The sequence below is a fragment of the Danio rerio genome, chromosome 1 (assembly GCF_052040795.2).
Source record: "Danio rerio strain M-AB ecotype USA chromosome 1, GRCz13ab, whole genome shotgun sequence".
Taxonomy (NCBI): domain Eukaryota; kingdom Metazoa; phylum Chordata; class Actinopteri; order Cypriniformes; family Danionidae; genus Danio; species Danio rerio.
In genome coordinates this window covers 36,149,164-36,164,953 of record NC_141021.1, presented here as the reverse complement: position 1 = coordinate 36,164,953, position 15,790 = coordinate 36,149,164, and the positions used below count along the sequence as shown (strand labels likewise).

At 36.9% G+C, this 15,790-nt stretch overlaps 1 protein-coding gene across 12 annotated transcripts in view; it reads right to left on the bottom strand.

Annotated features, from left to right (window-relative positions):
- Positions 1-15,790, bottom strand: part of dhrsx (dehydrogenase/reductase (SDR family) X-linked) — a 100,506-nt gene that overhangs the window by 15,490 nt on the left and 69,226 nt on the right. For 7 of the 12 annotated variants that reach the window (XR_015475458.1, XR_015475457.1, XM_087234961.1 and 4 more), the window contains 2 exon segments: positions 10,125-10,332; positions 2,897-3,104 (listed from right to left, as the gene is read on the bottom strand). Coding sequence is in view for 7 of the 12 variants with exons in the window: in XM_087234961.1 (XP_087091087.1) it covers positions 2,897-3,104; positions 10,125-10,332 (416 nt within the window). In the remaining 5 variants the exon portion in view is untranslated. 12 annotated transcript variants of the gene reach the window in all.

Here is a 15,790-nt window from a genome sequence, read left to right as displayed (position 1 = left end):
TTGGCTTGACAGCCATATTTATTACAGAAATTAAAACACAGGCTTGCTAATGACATTTAAATTTCAAAACAATCAATGCCAATAAAGAAAACATTGATTTCCATGTTGGATTCTAAGTGGACTGCAAAAAAAAAGCCAAAATACAGGAATTGCAGATATGGAAAATGAAAAATTATAATAATAAACTATAGAATACAAACAGTTGCACTCATTGTAAAGTTTTATTGCTGTGAGTTGAGAACATTAGTTATAGAGTAGAAACAATTTTGCTTAATCCTACTTTACATTCATCCAGTTTCTAAGACTAGGAGTATCCCGCAAGTGCACAGAGACTCCCAAATGCCTGCAAATGAATGATAATTTCTCGCAAACCGGTCGTCCCCCACATCCCTCCTAGCTCTTCAGGTAGCCTATGTCACGAGCAACTCACCCCCACCGTCCTTCAGGTACGTCTCGCGCACACACGCCCCTACTCAGATACGTCGCTCACTCCACACCAGACACCCCTCAACGGGCCTGAGACAGACACACACACAGACACACACACAACGCTGCAGATGTTTTGGCCCCATCGGCCTTCCATACTGGAGCAACTCCCCCTAGATTCAACACGCATGATCACGTTCATCAAATTTGCTTAAACTAAGCATCCTAAAGTATTACTGTATTTCACAAGGATTCTGACACAACAACGCGAAGCATACGCTTTCGTTGCGTTTAATGAGGAAACACGCTAAACTTGGAGGGCTCATGCTGAAAGGCAGAGTAATGCCCTGTCTTTGACAGCTCGCGACTTCACCAAAGACTTTCTGAGTACATTCACATAAGACACCAATACTTTTACACCAATTTTAATATGATTAAGATTATACTTTTATTAAAAGTGTACCGTTTAGCCTAACCAGTGATTTTATTACCTTAAAGGAACACCGAGTCACGAAATGCGGAGGATTTTCTTTCTGTTCGCCATGCGGTATCAACTTACAACAGAAGTCGAAAGTTAAAAATGAAACACACGAAATTGCATGAAACTTTGGAGAGCCTGGTGATGCGAATAATTGTTTTATACTGAAACTTGCCTTCAAAAAGTGCTTCCTTGGTCTTATCCACATGTCTTGCATGTTCAACACTTCCACCACAACAGGAAGTAATATATATATATATATATATATATATATATATATATATATATATATATATATATATATATATATATATATATATATATGTGTGTGACAAAATAATAAAATAATACTAGTATTATTCTAAAATATATTGTACATATATAATCAGATATATGATATCATATATATATATATATATATATATATATATATATATATATATATATATATATATATATATATATATATATATATATATATATATATATATATATATATATATATATATATATGTGTGTGTTTTGGATTGCAACTATGCAGTTTATGTATAGGAATAGTGCCTATTTCAAGTATTTATAATTTATTAATAATTGTCATTGAGCAGAGCAAAGACGGTTGACTTTCCGCCACAAGATGGTGACAGAGAACACCTAATAAGCACTTAGAGTAGGAAAAAAACCCTGTGTAAACTTCAAACTACTGCTGATCAAATCATTATAAAACTGGTAAGTGACATTCTAAGTCAATCTCTTTCTTTTGTATGTTGTAGTGCTGTATTTATACCATAGCAGTGTATTCTGCTGTTTGATTTGCTTTGGCTTTTTTTGGGGTTAATTATTGTAATCTCCTGATTGCAACAGAGAAATCTCTGTAAACTGATGATATTTCTTGCTGTTCAGCTTTATTATCTTAAAATGTGAGCAAAATCACCTGTTTTGTCATCACTTTGGACAATATGCTAGAGAACAATTCAAACACTAGCTCTAAAGTGGCATTGGTGAATTAGTAACGACGTTCTGACGTTCAGCTGCAGATGTGAATGAATGGGACAAAAAAGTAGTTAGTCGTACAAAAAGATTTTAGAGACTCTCCAAATTTTATTTTATTTTCTTATATACACAAGTATGCCATCGAACTGTTGTATAACACAATATCACACTTGTAGCAGTGTGATATGCCTTTATCATCACTTGTGGTACACTAAGGCACTCGGCCTGCTGCCTTGAGTCAATGCAGATATAGTTTGGTAAATATTGTTGATCCATATAATGTATTTTTAAAGAGTTTTTAGGCTATTAGGCAGGTAATATGTACAATTAAATTGATGAATTATGTGGTTTAGATATCACCTGTTGGAATAATCAATTCTGATTCATGTCTCTATAGTGGTTAAACTTGACATATAATTATATTGGGTATATCTAATGACTCTATTCGATCAGACATAACTTAGTTTTATTCAATTATGTGTTATATCCCTGAAAAAATGCATTTGTAATCATAGAGTATGATAGTGGCAATATTGCTCATAAATATAACTATGTCTATGTATGATTTATGCTGAAATAATGCTGATATAACATTGACTTAAAAATGTTTAAAAACATTTTTTTCTCTTTATTTTTTTTCAGTGTTCATTTTAAAATAATTGTTGTACACTTTAGTGTCTAGCCTAGTCTTATTTTAATTTCTTCTTGTTTCCTGTCCTAACAATTAAAATGGTAAAAAAGAGCCAAAAATAAAATAATTAAAAAAATTTACCAAAACACTAAGCGAACCTGAAGCCATCCTCAAGAACTTTCTGCCAAGCATGCAGAGACAGACGTCTGAATAAAGCATCATGCCGGTGACTCAGACATAGTTTGGCTGACTTTCCAAAGTTTGACAAGTTATTTAAATGAAACAAGACATCCCAAATATGTCCGGGCAATTATTATCCTCCAGTAAATCTGACTAATGAAGTTTACAGAGGGCTATGTGATTTGCCTTACCCTGAAGAGCAGTTTAGCGAAAGGCTTCTTGGCCACCTGGGCCGGGCTGCACAGATTGTCATAGAGGGCCGTGTCCACCATGCCGGGGTCCACCGCATTCACCGTCACGGGATCTCCTCTGACCAGCAACTGCTCCTGCAGGTGGTAGGAGAGCAGCAGCAGGGCCAGCTTACTCTGAGCATATGCAGCATGGGAACTATAGCATAACCTGAGGAACAGAGACAACATGGGAGAAAAGAAACTGAATTGAGCTATTCTGTTGTCAATGACAATTAATGTGCAGTTTGTGTTTGCAAACTCACTACAATAAGAACCAATTGTAGAAACACTCTTCTCTCTACATACATCAGACATTTTCTTTTAAATTCAATGTTAAAAAAAAAAAAACAATGTCTGTAAAAGTGGTACAAAGCAACCATAAATATGGAATAAGGTTGAAATCTATTTTGTATTCCAGTTGGTCATCTTCTGTGGTAGCTGGTATAATTTGATTTATCGTGAAACTTTCATCATCTAAACGTAATATTGCACATTAGTTTGCATAAAGCTTTGCATTAAGACTAATGCAACAGTTATTTATTATTTTAAGTGCTTGTGTTAGTTGATATTTAAATCATGGTAATTAAATAAATGCACAGTTCTTTCAAATTGTCACGATTTCCAGTGATCGTAACTTCTAAGATCGCTGGATCTCACTCATAATCACCATGGACCACAAATCCACCATTTCTGGACTACATTTTTTATACATGCACTTCGCTCACACACACACATGCTTCCTCATTCTGACTGATTACACTCGCACCATCTTAAGCAGCACACACACTCACTTCCTTTGCCAAGTCTTGTTTTCTGTTATAGTGACAATTCAACGCGTTTTCTAGTCTTGTTTGCCAGTGTATTTACCTCGCCTTGTTTATCCAGTTCTCCCTGTCTGCTGCCTGCCTTCCGACCTCTTGCTTGTTATATCGAATACGATTCTGGACTGCCTTTATACAACTGTTTGCACCTGTGTTGACCTTTGCTTGCCTGACTCCGAATAAACCTGCATGTGGATCCAAACTTCAGTTGTCTCGGTCACTCCCCGTGCTACACAAATGTAATGTGTAAGTTGCATTTTGAAATGGGATCATATTGCTGTTTAGTTGTGTTATACTGAAAAGGGGATTTTAGTTAAATGAACAAAGCATCCCTGACTGGTGTATTGTATTTAAAATATAAAAAAATAAAACCTCAGATGAACAACATCACATTTTAGCAGTAATTACCTAAGTAATAATATTCTGTATGGCCTTTTCAGTATTTCAGATCATTCAGGAATATTTTTGCACAGATCTTGTCACAGCATTTGTCAGGATAAAGTCTGGACTTTGATTGAAATACATATATTTGTAGTGGTTTATTTTGCAGCTGTTTTGTGTGTGATTTTCTGTTGTGCTTGGGATCATTGTTTTGTTGCATGACCCAATTTTCGCTAAGCTTTAGCTGTCAGACAGGCATTGTGTCAACACATACCTAGAGGCTCAAAACTAAAACTTCTGTTGATGTTCAGTTCAGGTGCTTGATTAGCAGTTTGTGTGTGTGTGTGTGTGTGTGTGTGTGTGTGTGTGTGTGTGTGTGTGTGTGTGTGTGTGTGTGTGTGTGTGTGTGTGTGTGTGTTAATGCTATATACTGTGATTCATATAGGTTTTGTCTTCCAAATTCCTGCAAAACATTAAATACTGATTAGGAAAAATAGAAATTTCATAGGGTGTCCTAATTTTTTCACATGACCGTTTAAATGTAATTATTTCCACAGGGACATGCACGACAATACAATGACCTCAAAAGGAAAATATGTTTTGTTCCAGGCTTTAGCAAAGTTTTACATGCAGTCCTTGAACAGCTAGATCTTTAAACACTCTGATAAAGAAGAAGTAGAAGAAAACCAAGAAGAAGAAGAACAAAGACTATTGAATCCACAACACATGTCACTCATATCTTTTTGAATGGGGAAAAGTGTAATGATCAACATGGTGAATAAAGCCCCTCTTGCTAGTACAGTAAATAAGCCAATCATTGATCGCTATAGACTGATGATACACAAGGGGAGGGGCTCAGAACCGATATGAGTTTCTGCAGATTTTATGTGATTTGGATGTTTAGAAATGAAACTAAATAGACAGATGATGTTTAATTTTATTGGTGATTCCTAATACTGCCCGAGAGGCATTTCAAAGATGGCTGCCAAGTGAAATGACTTGCCTTAATCCTCATTCACACTACTAACGACTCGCAGCAGCAGAGCAGCAAGCGACCGCTCATTTCAATGGATCGGGCGGCTTCCGGTGTGGTGAAATCAACTTAGGACCCCAAGGGACCGTCTGCGTTGAATGCCTGATCAAAAGTGCTTTTTATGGTCTATTCTCAGTCTTGAGATTTTAACAAGACTTTTTATATTAGTTACATTATTATACAAGTTAAAGACATGCATGGTCAACATAATTGAAACATTTGTAAACATTTGATGATGCCTTTTTTATGTTTTTATGAATTTATATGTAACATTATACATTTACATAAGAAGTGGTAGCATGTCGTAGGCTATCTAAAATAAATGAAAGAGAAATTGTGCCTTTAGTTGTACATCAGTATACGAAATACATTACTTAACATAGTTTTATGTAATTTTAACTCAATTGCGGACTCAATTCTAGGCAGACCTGGGGGGACTCGTTTTCTCATGACACTGGCGACCTTAGTCAACTTGACCAACAGTGTCCGTTGGCGACCAGGTGGGCATGTCAATCCTTTAACCTTATGCAAATGAAGAGGGACTTTCTTGAGCTATGGCCAATAGAAGCACCAGTAGAGCTCACATGATCCTCTCTCAGCTTGCTAAGAGGCTGTTTGTATTTACACAGACTGCACAGACCTGCGTTTGCAGCAGGTGACCACCCAGAGCGACAGGCAGTTACAAAATCGCTGCTAGTCTGAATGAGGCATTAAAGGGACTTTGAGAAAAAGGAGGAGAAGGAATTTGCCACCATTTAAAAATGCAGACTCATTTACATACTGCATTGGAGTTATTCTGCAATGTAAAATATGCTTTTTACTATGAATGTTTTAGAACTTTTAATTTACTTGCCTATGATGTAAATGTCTTGAAATAACAAACGACAAGAAACGGTCAAACTACTTACTTACTTAAAAACATAATAAAACATTTATTATTATAATAAGAAAATACAAGTTTGCAACATCAAGCAGTATAACAAGCTGCTTTTAAAGCTAAAAATCAATGCAAGTGAATAAGATCTGGAAGATTTAAGCCAATAAGATTCCAATGGCTGCGTCCGCTCTCACATGACAGAATAAGGTCAATATTAACATTTAACTTTCAAAAGAATATGCTCGACAACACTGTAATTTTAATACCACCCAAACTGCTTTAGTATATGTCATCTCAGCTTCAAATGAGCCGAGAGGCATCTTGGAGACAGTGACCCTTCCAATAACAAAGCAGACATTTACTCAAAATCTTGCATTTCTATGCAACTCTGGAAGTCCTAGAATGCCCTAGAATGAAGAATCCATGTCTAATCTTTCAGCTGACTCATTTATCCGTTATTTATACCAGCAGATGTCTTTGCGCCCACCCCGTCCTCTCTCTCTCACCTTGAAGGACATATTTATTAGGAATCTTCTGTGCCAAACCCCAGCATGAAGCCCCCCCCACACACACTTAACATACAGCATGACGAGAAGCCATCAGCAGTCGCAGACAGGCACCTTGTTTGCTGTATTAGATTTGTTGTTTGTCAGTATTTATTGTAACACTCATAACCGGCCCATTCTGCCTCCCAGGAGGCTTTGCAGCATTCAGTCAATCAATACACACATGGAGCTCTGAATCACGCTGCATGTTATAGCGACTGTGTCCTTGAGCCATACAGAGCCTCTGCAGTGCATGACTGCAGTAACGGTTGAGGACTCTCAAGACTGAAAAGCAATAAAAATGGACGTGAGGAAAAAAAAATAGGGTAATAGTTGCAATATATTGAGAGGTAAAGCAGGTGTAATCAGGATGGATAAATCTGTATTAAGGTCTGTGTCTGTGAATTTTGGACTGGGAAATGTTCTTGCTTTTAATAAATTAAATATTAGAAATTCACTAATACTTAAGGGTTAGGTCATAGTTAATGCTGAATGAAAATGCCGCCATCATTTGCCACCATCATTTTGCCGTATTGGTTTGACGTTATCAAAAATAATGGCGACCATCATAGTACAAAATATGCATAAAACTGACACAGGCTCATTGTGAATATGTTCCCCCGCATACATTTCAGGAGAGCATGAATTATACAGCCAGAGGTATGTAAGGCTGCTTCTTGTCTGTTGAATGTATGCTTCAAGGCGGTATAACGCTGCCGATGGCTTCTGTTTCTTTTCGCACAACCAGGTGACCAATTTTACCAGTTTGCCCAGTTGATCACCGCATATGTTAGCGGATTGGAGTGAAGTTGAATGCAACGACAGGGATCAAGTCTGGAACAAAACGGTTCCAGGAAGCAGGTAAAACAAAAATAAAAGGCAAAAAATAAAATAAATAAGTAAAAAAAACAGTGAGATTCTTTTATTTTTCTGGATTGCTTTTGAAAACTTTATCGATTGGGTTTGGGCAAGGGGGTGAGTGTCTGAAAGGATCGAATGATCAATCGGTTGGTAGGTCGGTTGGTGGGTCAGCTAGTCTGTCAGTCGACAGTGGACTTTAGTGGATTTACATGAAAAGAGCAGGCACATTTGGCACTTGTGAGAGAAATTTGAGATTAAAAAGCAGACAAATTGGTGAATTTGGGAAAACAAAAACCGCAAAAAACGTACCTCATGTTTGTTTCTACATATTCATTAATTGCTTAATATAACATAAATATCTCTCAATTAAATTTGAAGCAAAAACTCAGCAGAAGATTTACATTTTTTAAGTAATCTACATTTATTTAGGAATTTGGGTGCTGTCATTATTTGTTTATTAGTTTAACATTTATTAGGCGTGGCACGATTCAAACAGAATTGTTGATTTAGTTTGTTTCATGGTTCTGTGGTTATCGGTTTGTTTCAGTTTACATTTTAAAGGGAAAGCCCTATTGTCAAACTTAAATACTATTTAGAAATACGATACATCAGCATGAAATACTTATCCTTATAATCTTTCTTGCTTAAAAAGTTATTCTCAAGGTCATGTACAGTGCATCTGGAAAGTAATTATAGCGCTTCACTTATTCCAAATTATTTTTATGTTACAGCCTTATTCCAAAATGGATAAAATTTATTTATTTCCACAAAATTCTACATACAACACTCCATAATGACAATTTGAAAAAAGTATTCACAGCCTCTGCTCAATACTTTGTTGATGCACCTGTGGCAGCAATTACAGCCTCAAGTCTTTTAAATGTGAAGCCACAAGCTTGGCACATTTGTCTTTGGGAATTTTGCCCATTTCACTTCGCAGTACCTCTCAAGCTCTGTCAGGTTGGATGGAAAAGCAATGGTGTAAAGCCATTTTCAGATATCTTCAGACATGTTCAATAGGATTTAGGGTCTGGGCTCTGGCTGGGCCACTCAGGGATATTCACGAGTTGTTGAGAAGCCACTTCATTGATATTTTGGCGGAAGGTATTAGCCTGGTGATGAGCGGTCCCGGGTTTTTTCCAAACATAACACCTGGCATTCACTCCAGAGAGTTCAAATTTAGTCTCAACAGACCAAAGAGAAATTTGTTTCTGATGGCCTGAGAGTCCTTTAGATGCCTTTTGGAAAATTCCAGGCAGGGAGTGGCTTCCGTCTGGCCACTTTACCATACAGGCCTGATTGGTGGATTGCTGCACAGATGGTTGTCCTTCTGTAAGGTTCTTATCTCTCCACAGAGTGCTGGAGCTCAGATAAAGTGACTAACTAGGTTATTGATCACCTCCCTGACAAGGGCCCTTCACCCCCTGATCACTCAGCTCAAATGGCTGACCAGCTGGTTGTAACACACATCATCCATTTATGGATGATGGAGGCCACTGTGCTCATTGGAACTTTCAGAGCAGCAGAAATTTTCTGTATCCTTCAACAGCCATGTACCTTGAGACAATCCTCTCTTCAGACTACAGACAATTCTTTTGTCTTCATGCTTGGTTTGTGCTTTGACATGCACTATCAACCCTGGGACCTTATCATGTCCAATCAACTGAATTTACCACAGGTAAACTTCAATTAAGCTGCTGAAACATCTCAAGAATGATCAGTAGAAACAAAATGTACCCGAGCTCAATGTGATTTTTCAGGTTTTTAAAAAAAAATTTCCTTCAATTCGGTCACGTCCAGCAAACATCATGTTTGAACCCATTTTCATCATTGTAAGCTGCTTGCTTTTCTGTCTTTTCTATTGCTCTATTATTGCAACATATATGAGTCATGTAAAACAAATAATTGCACTTAAATACATTTACTTTGATTATATGGTTTGGAATTGGATGTTTTATGAGATTTTTTACATTTTTAATTTAAGAGTTTTGTAGGATCACAAAAAATACTGTTTTTTTTATTTTTATTTATTTTTAAATTTTATTTTGTGAGGATACAGCCATCGTGGAATTACAAAAAAACTAGGGGCTCTGATTTGACATGCATCTTACTTTTAACTGAAACATGAGGAAAAAAAATGTCAAAAAGTTAACATTTTAAGCAAATATAAGCTTACAAATAATTATAAGACACATTTTGTGATGTGAGTAAAAACTACTATGAAATGTTTCTGTCCTGAATTGCTTTCCAAGGAATCAAAAACCACTAGAACTAATTGTTATTGTTGTGGAAAATGGAAGGCTTCGAAATGAAAATGATGAAAACCACTGTTTATCCAGAATATCAACCTACTTGTATTTAACAGTAAGTAATTTGATGATTTAAAAAAAAAAAAAATCATTAATAGAGTTTTTGTTTTGTATGTTGTATATTTTGCATGACTTTTGTATAAAGAGTCACACAAAAATAAAACTACACTGAAAAGCACAGAACACGCACAGCTGGACATCTTTCACATTTACCTCTATGCATTCAGCAGCGGCCTCAACACTTCATTTGTGAAGATTAAATCTTTGTCTTCAAGATTCACCTCGTCCTTTTCATTCAATAAAAAAAGGCTTGAGGCAAGAAAAGACTCTCAATTATATTTCAAACAATAAAAGCTTCTAACCTTCCCTGCAAGTCATCCAGAGTTAATCTCCCTCCATAGTGGGTAGCTGAAGACATAATAACTATTCGGGAACATTTGCCAGGTTTGCCAGTCTTCCTAAGTGCACCCAGCAACAGGTTGGTTAACAGGAAATGGCCCAGGTAGTTTAGCCCAAAGTGTAGCTCAAATCCATCCTCTGTTCTCCTCTCCGGAACAAGCATAACACCAGCTGCAGACACAAAGGAAGCATCATTGCTGATATATTATGAAAAGACAGGATATTGCAGAACACCAGGACCAATCCTGCAAGGCCTGATCAAGTATTCACACCTTAAAAAACGACTCATACATCATTTCTAAGTCAATCTTTCCCCTGGTTTGAAAAGCAATGAACATCAAACACTCTGAGAACATGGTGCCACATGCAGAAGTCTGAATACTGTGGATTAGGTATTGCTGCTTTATTGATTTGCAGCTTTTTTGACAGATTTTAAAACACACGCAGAAGGATGTCAGAGATGCTTTCATATGAAACTGAGCTAGCACTAGAACCATTTCCTCCACCAATGTTCGTAATGTGATGCATTCTTCTTAATTCATGTTCCTGCTGAGAAGAAATCAAGTTGCAGATGAAAAGATGTAAAAAATCGTCATGCGTCATCCTTGTACAAAAAGGCATTTCTATGTCTTTGAAAAGGAACGGCCACAAGATAATTAAAGTTGGTGGATCGCAATATTAAATGGATGTAATCTGGTTTAAAACCTTGACCGAGACTGAGCTCCAGCATTCATGCGGGAATAAGCTTCTGCTCCTGAAAACGTGTTTCATCATTATTTCGCTTTTAACAGAATTACAGCTCAGTTTGCAGGTGAAAACAGTCATCAGGATTATAACAATGTCTGTAGCATATTAAATGAACATTAACGTTTTTTTTTCATGTGAATATTTGTGTCTTTTTTCTTTCTTAATTGATCTTTTTGACTGTTTTAATTCAAAGAGAATGAATTTTGATTAAAATTTGTATTTATCATAACTAGTAAAATGATAAATACCCAAACGTATAGCTTGAACCCTTAAAACTGCAGTATTTTATCATAGTTCTATTTAAAGGTGCTGTATGTAACTCTTCTAAAGCATAAAAATGCCAAAATATGTTTGCAGATATAAGTGAACATACTAATATGAAAAACAATTCTGAAGTCAGATATTCTGCTTTGAATATGGGAGTTATGTGCCATATTTGTTTTGGTTCTTTTAACTTGCCCACTGCCAGTTTAGCCAATCATATTTCAGCCCCCTGGGTTGCCTTTGTGGAAAACAGCCTATTTCATTTATTCATTCAGAAAGGCTCTCAAAACATGTGTCCGTGACCCAAATCTGACCTCTGGTGGACAGTAGATGACTCTGAAATGAGACACAGATTCAGAGTTCCATATGAGGTGATTAATTAGCAAATAATATAAATATTATGACCCTAAACATTAGGTGAGCAGGTTACATTATAACCACATTTCCTAACATGCTAAGATTTGCAGCGATAAGCAATTTGGCTGTTTTCACCAGTTGAAACACGACAGAATTTTAAATACAGCCATTCAGAGGCACAGAATATGCACTCACTCACGAAATGGTAAGGTTTATATTCTAATAATACATAATAAACCTCTTTAACATTACATTACATACATATTAAATGTAGATGCTAAATCACTGATATGTGTTTGCTTGCACCGAGTCACAGTTCTAAAGTTCAATTTCAAAAGGCTTATTTTATTTTCCAAATCTGAGGTAAACTAACTGCTGCTGTTTTTGGTAGTATGGCAATGCACGTCACGTAAAATGGATATTAAACTTACATTACTAGCATTTAACACTGAATTAAGCACATTAGGTGTACCTGAGGTGATCATTGTCACAGTGGCGTAGCGCAAAATGCAGAGGCCCCCCTGCAGGGATCGCTGACGGGGCCCCCAGATGAAGGGGATACGTCATACGTCAATTTGCATATCACTGGCGTCATCACGTTCTACCGTTTCTGTTTAACAGCCTATGGTTAATAAAGGGGTATTTATAATTGCACTACACTTTATATAAGCATGTTTATTTAACTAAATGTATTGCTGTTTGAATATAGTATGTCATTATAGATGTGTAGTGAATGTGCAGTAATCTCTCATATGTAATAAACTCAGACAAGTTCAGAAACTGTCACTAATATCTGTGATTGTGAACAAGACAAGAATAAACGGTCCAATAAATTGTTAAAATAAAGTAGAAGTACATCGGTTTGACTGTACAAGGGGAATACCTTCACACTGCCTGTGCTAAATCATTTGTCGTCGGTACGCAGAGGGGTGATCGGCTCTCGGGCTGCAGGTGGGAGAGGCTGCTGTACGCGGACTGACTGGGCCGCCTGTCAGTGCTGTAAGGCGGGGGAGGGGCCGGCGGCTTCACACGCAGCTCGTTGAGAAGAGTAGGGACGGTACAGTATGGACAAATGACAGTCTAAAAAAATCTCCCATAACACAAAAAAAAGTCGCTAGATTTGTCGCTAAGGGGGTCTGAAAAGTCGCTAAATCTAGTGACAAAGTCGCTAAGATGGCAACATTGGCGGCAAGCAATCAGAATTAAGTAGTCCACCGCTTGAGAGGTGTTCAGAGAACACAGACGTGTGAACTTTGGTTCCGACCACAGTCGTTCCCAAGAGTTTGATTATTGCGTTCGCCGGTGGATTTTTAATTATTGAAAATCACGACGACGCGGGGCCCCCTAATCACGCGGGGCCCCCCCGCGGTGCGTGCCCTGCGGGCCCGTCCGCTACGCCACTGCATTGTCATGTATCCTGCTGTTTACCTGTGAGAAATAGTAGAAGCCATAAAAATAGAAATTTCAGGACTAAAACTCATTTTAGTATGGAAAATATTTCTTGAATGATGTGTTGTTGCTTTTAGATATAAAATGGTTCAAATCAGCCTTAATCAGCCTTTAGGCTCACTAGTCAGGCACACTTATGTTAATCTAGAAGTCTGCACTTGTGTGGACTCGTCAGAGGAGGAGCCGAGTGAAAATGTGTGTTGATCAAGGAGTGCAATACCTAGTTTAACCACTGGGTGTCAGTGGGTGTCAACTTACATACTGCAGCTTTTAATGTACAAATAAGATCAAACAAATTAATATGGATTATCCACTAAATCAGAACGGCATGATACTGATAGCGTGACATAGTGTGAAGTGCGATAGCGTTGATTATTTCAGGTTTAGTCTGTGGAACAAATAAACACTTTTCAACGCTTCACCACAGACAAATTAACTGATATAATTTAACTACTTATTTATGGGTTTGTTGATTTGGATAATTATTTGATACATATGTTTATACTGGGATTATGAAAAAGATTGAGATTGTGGAGAAAAACATGGAAAAAATCTCATCATCATTATCATCTTCATCATCATAAAAACTGTTGCATAAATTAAGCAAATAACTGTAGTCTAAATTAAACAACTTAGGTGAAACAAACTATGTCAGTACAACTTTAAAATAAATGAAATAGGCTTCTTTTTAATAATGTATTTGTTGATTGACATTTTACTAAACATTTAATTAGAAGCTAAATAAAAACTAATGCATCCTATGGCTATCAATCCATTAACGAAAGACCTCTGTAGAGAGAATCATTGTCCTCCAGACTGTCCCTTAGACACATGCAGTGTCCTGTCCACCCGGGGCTCTAGAGGGGTCAAGTGTTGACCTTTCTGCATCATTAGACCCTCAACGGGGTGGCACAAATGCGTTTGCCCATCAGTCGGCATCAGATGGAAGGGGTGTGTGCTGTCAACAACAAACGGGGAAAAAGGGGAATGTGAATTATTAATTCTCTCTGTTAGGGAGAGGACAGTGTGTGACTGTTCCTGTCATTTTGAGACATTCCCTGGGGCAGCTTCTAAATAAAAAGTCGTTCAGTTAAAACAAACAACCCCTGAGGCCCTCAGGACACAGACCAGACATGTCCAACAGTGCGAGCTTAGAGGACGCAAGAGATTTTAGCTGGAGAAACAATGTATGGATGTTAAAGAAGCAACAATTCATATAGGATTCAATATGTTAAAATAAGTTAATCTTTAAGGTTTTGTGATCTAGATCAAAAGTAAAAAAAAATTTATATATACATATATATATATATATATATATATATATATATATATATATATATATATATATATATATATATATATATTTATATATATAAATTAGTGCGTTAACACATGCAATTAATTTGAAATATTTAACGCGCTAAAAAAATTAACGCAGTTAACGTAGTTGCAGGTTGTTGTTTTTTTTTTACATCCTGTTGTGGCAGACGTGTGTTTAACGTGCAAAGAAATATGGATAAGATCAAGGAAGTACTTTTTAAAGGCAAGTTTCAGTATAAAACAATTAATGTCGCATCACCAGGCTCTTCAGAGTTTCATGCAATTTCAGGTGTTTCATTTTTAACTTTCGACTTCTGTTTTAATGGAATTTGATACCGCATGGCAAACGGAAAGAAAAACCTCAGCATTTTGTGACGGTGTCGGTGGTCCTTTAAGGTAATCATCTGCTTACATTAAGGTAAATCGCTGCTTACATGGTAGACTCTTAATAGGAGTATTATCTTAATCATATTAAAATCGAAGTATTGGTGTCCATGTAAATGTACTCAGAAAGTGTCTGATGAATTTGCGAGCTGTCAGACAGCTCATGTTTCACGCTCACGTTTGGATTTACTAACGATGAAATTAACGTGGGAATTTGCGCAGGTCCATGCCAACTTCATGCCTGGCGTATGCACATTTCTTGTGTGTGTCTGTTTTATTTCCATTGGCGACTCCTAGAATAAGGAGAATAAGTTTATCAGACGCTGGATTCGAACCGAGTTCATGCTCAAAAGTGTCAAAACATGTTGCCATGCGTTTTATGAGCTACGCCACTCACGCTGTTAGACACTACAAAATTGTACATTATTTCTTTTTTTATCCACTCAGTGCAATGTTCAGACCCAACTGTGTTAACCGCACCAGCTAAACTCTCCCACTCAATTTTTTTTCTTTTGTTATTAAATTCCAGAGAACAAACTTGCAAATAACACAGTTTTTCTAGGTTATGTTAGGTTATGCCAAAGTAGAGTCATTAGCATATTCATACGGGGGGAGGAAGGGAGGGGTTTTGCACTTGTGCATGTTGCACTCAGTTTCACGTTCATTTGGATGTACAAAGAGAATATGCGTGTGATTCGGCGTACGCAGTGTTTCATACATCTGAATTTTTTACTCCGTATGCACATTTACAGCTTTTATGTTTTAGTATGATTTCAACGCAAGTCTTCGTACATGAGGCCCCTGGTCTGTATGTGCGCACGTGCGTTTCTTAGCAACAAACCTGCCTAAACGTCGTTGTCTGAAGCCCCCTAAATCAAAAAGTTACGAATTGCCGTGAGATTGTGTTGCACTCGCAGCTCTCATCATTTAATAGAAAAGGTCCATATTGTTCCTCGATAATGTCAACAGACTGGACTTTCTTAGCAACTGGATTAATGTAAAAGAGGACTAAGCAAAATTGTTTCTACTTTATAATTAATGTTCTCAACTCACAGCAATACAACTTTACAATGAGTGCAATTGTTTGTATTCAATTCTTTATTGTTAT